Source organism: Hyperolius riggenbachi, chromosome 1 (assembly GCF_040937935.1).
Source record: "Hyperolius riggenbachi isolate aHypRig1 chromosome 1, aHypRig1.pri, whole genome shotgun sequence".
In the NCBI taxonomy this organism is placed as follows: Eukaryota; Metazoa; Chordata; class Amphibia; order Anura; family Hyperoliidae; genus Hyperolius; species Hyperolius riggenbachi.
This window is the reverse complement of record NC_090646.1, coordinates 341,314,947-341,317,582: the sequence shown is the minus strand read 5'-3', so window position 1 is coordinate 341,317,582 and position 2,636 is coordinate 341,314,947. Positions and strand designations below refer to the sequence as shown.

The 2,636-nt window shown below is 39.0% G+C and overlaps 1 protein-coding gene across 1 annotated transcript in view; it reads right to left on the bottom strand.

Annotated features, from left to right (window-relative positions):
- Positions 1-27: 27 nt before the first annotated feature.
- LOC137549643 (uncharacterized) overlaps positions 28-2,636 on the bottom strand; it is a 9,647-nt gene continuing 7,038 nt past the window's right edge. The window contains exon 2 of the mRNA XM_068271218.1: positions 28-2,636. This exon is cut by the window's right edge and continues 37 nt beyond it. Coding sequence (XP_068127319.1) covers positions 240-2,636 — 2,397 coding nt within the window. The 3' untranslated portion in view covers positions 28-239.

Genomic DNA, 2,636 nt, shown 5'->3' with positions numbered 1-2,636 from the left:
AAAAACGCAAAACGCTACGCACCCGCTGGGCCAAAAAATACAATGTTGCTAAACACAACCAAAAACGCGCATGAATCCGCTTGCAAACCGCTCAGACAAATCGCTAGCGGTTGCGTTTTGCGTTTGATGATTTCAGTGGGTTCCAGGCCTCAAAGTAGATTGTCATGTTTTGTAGAAGGGATAACCTCACATAACTGATAGCTGTGAAACGTTCTTTGAAAGTCTATTCAGTGGATATTTTAGGATGAGGATCCAAATCGAGATTTCTTTTTGCTCAATAAGGTAGCCTTATCCGGTCTCTGGAGTTTGGAAATGTTGGAAGGATAATCTGTAGACTTGGAGACCCAAGATGAAGTGATTGTACCTTCACAAAGTTGTAGTGTTTCAATTAAGATGTCATGAAGATAGTCAAATTTGAGATCTTCGTACACTGGTCTTGCAATCCAGTCATTTCTTCCTTTAGGTGCTACAAACTTGACTCGTTTAGATCCAAGTTCTCCACTGACACAGGTTTTTTTTTTAACAACGGCTTGCTTTCTGTTAACATTGAAGTTGTTGGACAGGACAGCAAGTATGGTTCTTGCATACATTCCGTCAATTCCAAAATGGATCCGTTTGGTTCTGTATTTCAAAACCTTGCTGTGAAACACCTCTATTGGTCCTGTATGACAGGACCAAGTAAGGTGTTTCAGATCTGCAATAATGTTCTTGTCATTGACAATACTGTACAGTTTTTCATACACAGAGGTTCCAGCATGCAGCCAATGAGTTTCTTCAATATCATCATCTGTAAGTGGAGAATGAGCACATCTTTGTATTATTCCATCCTCTTCCCATTCATGTACGTTGTTCACGTGATGCATGACTCCCAACCAGTTTTTTCGCAACTTGTCCTCATCGTTCCAGCAATTTGAAACACACCACCAGAAATGGTTCTGGATTTTAGTCACCCAGTCCTTCAAAGGTTCCATGCTTTTGCTATTGCTTGCCAGACGTAGCTTTTTTGTTATGCTTTTGGCAAAATGCCAGACATCAAACTGATGGTTGATATTTGGAAAGTCCTCCCGCATGCTTTTTCTTATGCTGGTATGACGATCAGTGGCAAAGTGCACAATCTTTAGTTTGTTTTCAACAGCCCGTGTCATGCACTTGTGAAAACCAAACTTCTCCATAGCGGCAGATGAACTGCATTTTGTTACTTGTACTACTTCAAAGTCAATGATTTTGTTTGTCATAAGGTCCATGAAGGTGTACACACAATATTTGGCATTATGTCCTGGACTGTCGCATTGTCCGTCTCCTCCAATTACTATTGGTCGTCTAGTAATTTCCTGTAGAATAGCCTTTTTTTCCTTCTCCCATGCGTTGTGTATTGCCGGGAAAATATATGTTCTTTGGTAAAGATTGAAAGAGAAGTCAGTGATCTGTTTTATGCCTAAAACATCTAAGAAATGGCTAACTTTTTGAAAATTGGACCCAGAACAAACTATTGCGGCTGCCAATAATATATTTCCTGCAAAACGTCTTTTAATTTTTGGCTGTGAATCGAAAATTTTGAAACGATGGCCATCCTCACATACACCGTTCACCACAATAGCAGAGCCATGAAATTGTTTGTTGATTTGAATTACCTTTTTCTGACAAAAGTTGGATTTCTGACACTTCACTTTCAACAGCAATTCGTCTAGGCATGACTCAAAGACTATAAATTTTTGCATTTTGCTATATCTTGATAAAGGATCTTGTTCATGATCTGAGCATTCTTGTGCCATTACACCAGCCGTTTCCTCCACTGTTTCATTGACTGAACACTGTTCTGAGTCTGTAACAGTGATGTCTCCAGGATCAAATTCCTCCTCACTTGATGACGGTTTTGAAAATGTGCTTGTGCTTGTATCAAAAGAAACGTATTCAGCAAGTTTCCTTTTTTTTATAGATCTTTTTTCAGTACAAGAAACCTCTTTCACTGTTTGTATTTGAATATCCATCTCATTTTCGGTAGCTGTTGGTATGGAACATTGAGCAGGGAATGTAATAATAGGACTTTCTGGAATCATGGCATTACCCAAACATTGTGCTCCTTGTGTCACGCTTGAAATGTTTTTTAAAGGTGTAGAAAAGTGTAGGGGAACAGGTTGCTCAACCAAACTGGTTTGTGTTGAAGCATGGTGTACTGAGTGATTGAACGATTCCATAGCAGTCTGTGTCCCAGCATCAGTAAAAGTCTTTTTGGTTTTTTCTGACATAGAACGTTTACACTTTTTACAGGATTGTGAACTTTCACCAGTTTCCATGGCAACAGCTTTCGGTCTTTTTTTTCCACATGATAGTACCCATGCCTCATCTACAATAATGTTGTCAGGATTATTGAGGAAAATAGTTGGGTTTGCGTCCTTCTTTAAAAAATTTTTGGTACCTTTACAATTATAACTTTCAGTGGAAAAATGTGCTGAACAAATTCTAAAAAGATCATTGGACTTTCCTTCGATAATTTTATCCACAATGCTATCCAAATCAGTGAAAGATTGACCTGTAGCTTGCAACCATCGACGGATGACTATGGGATAGTTAGGAAAGCCATGTAACATAATTCCTTTTTGAGACGCAGTTTGTCCTGTCTGATTAGGACATCCCTT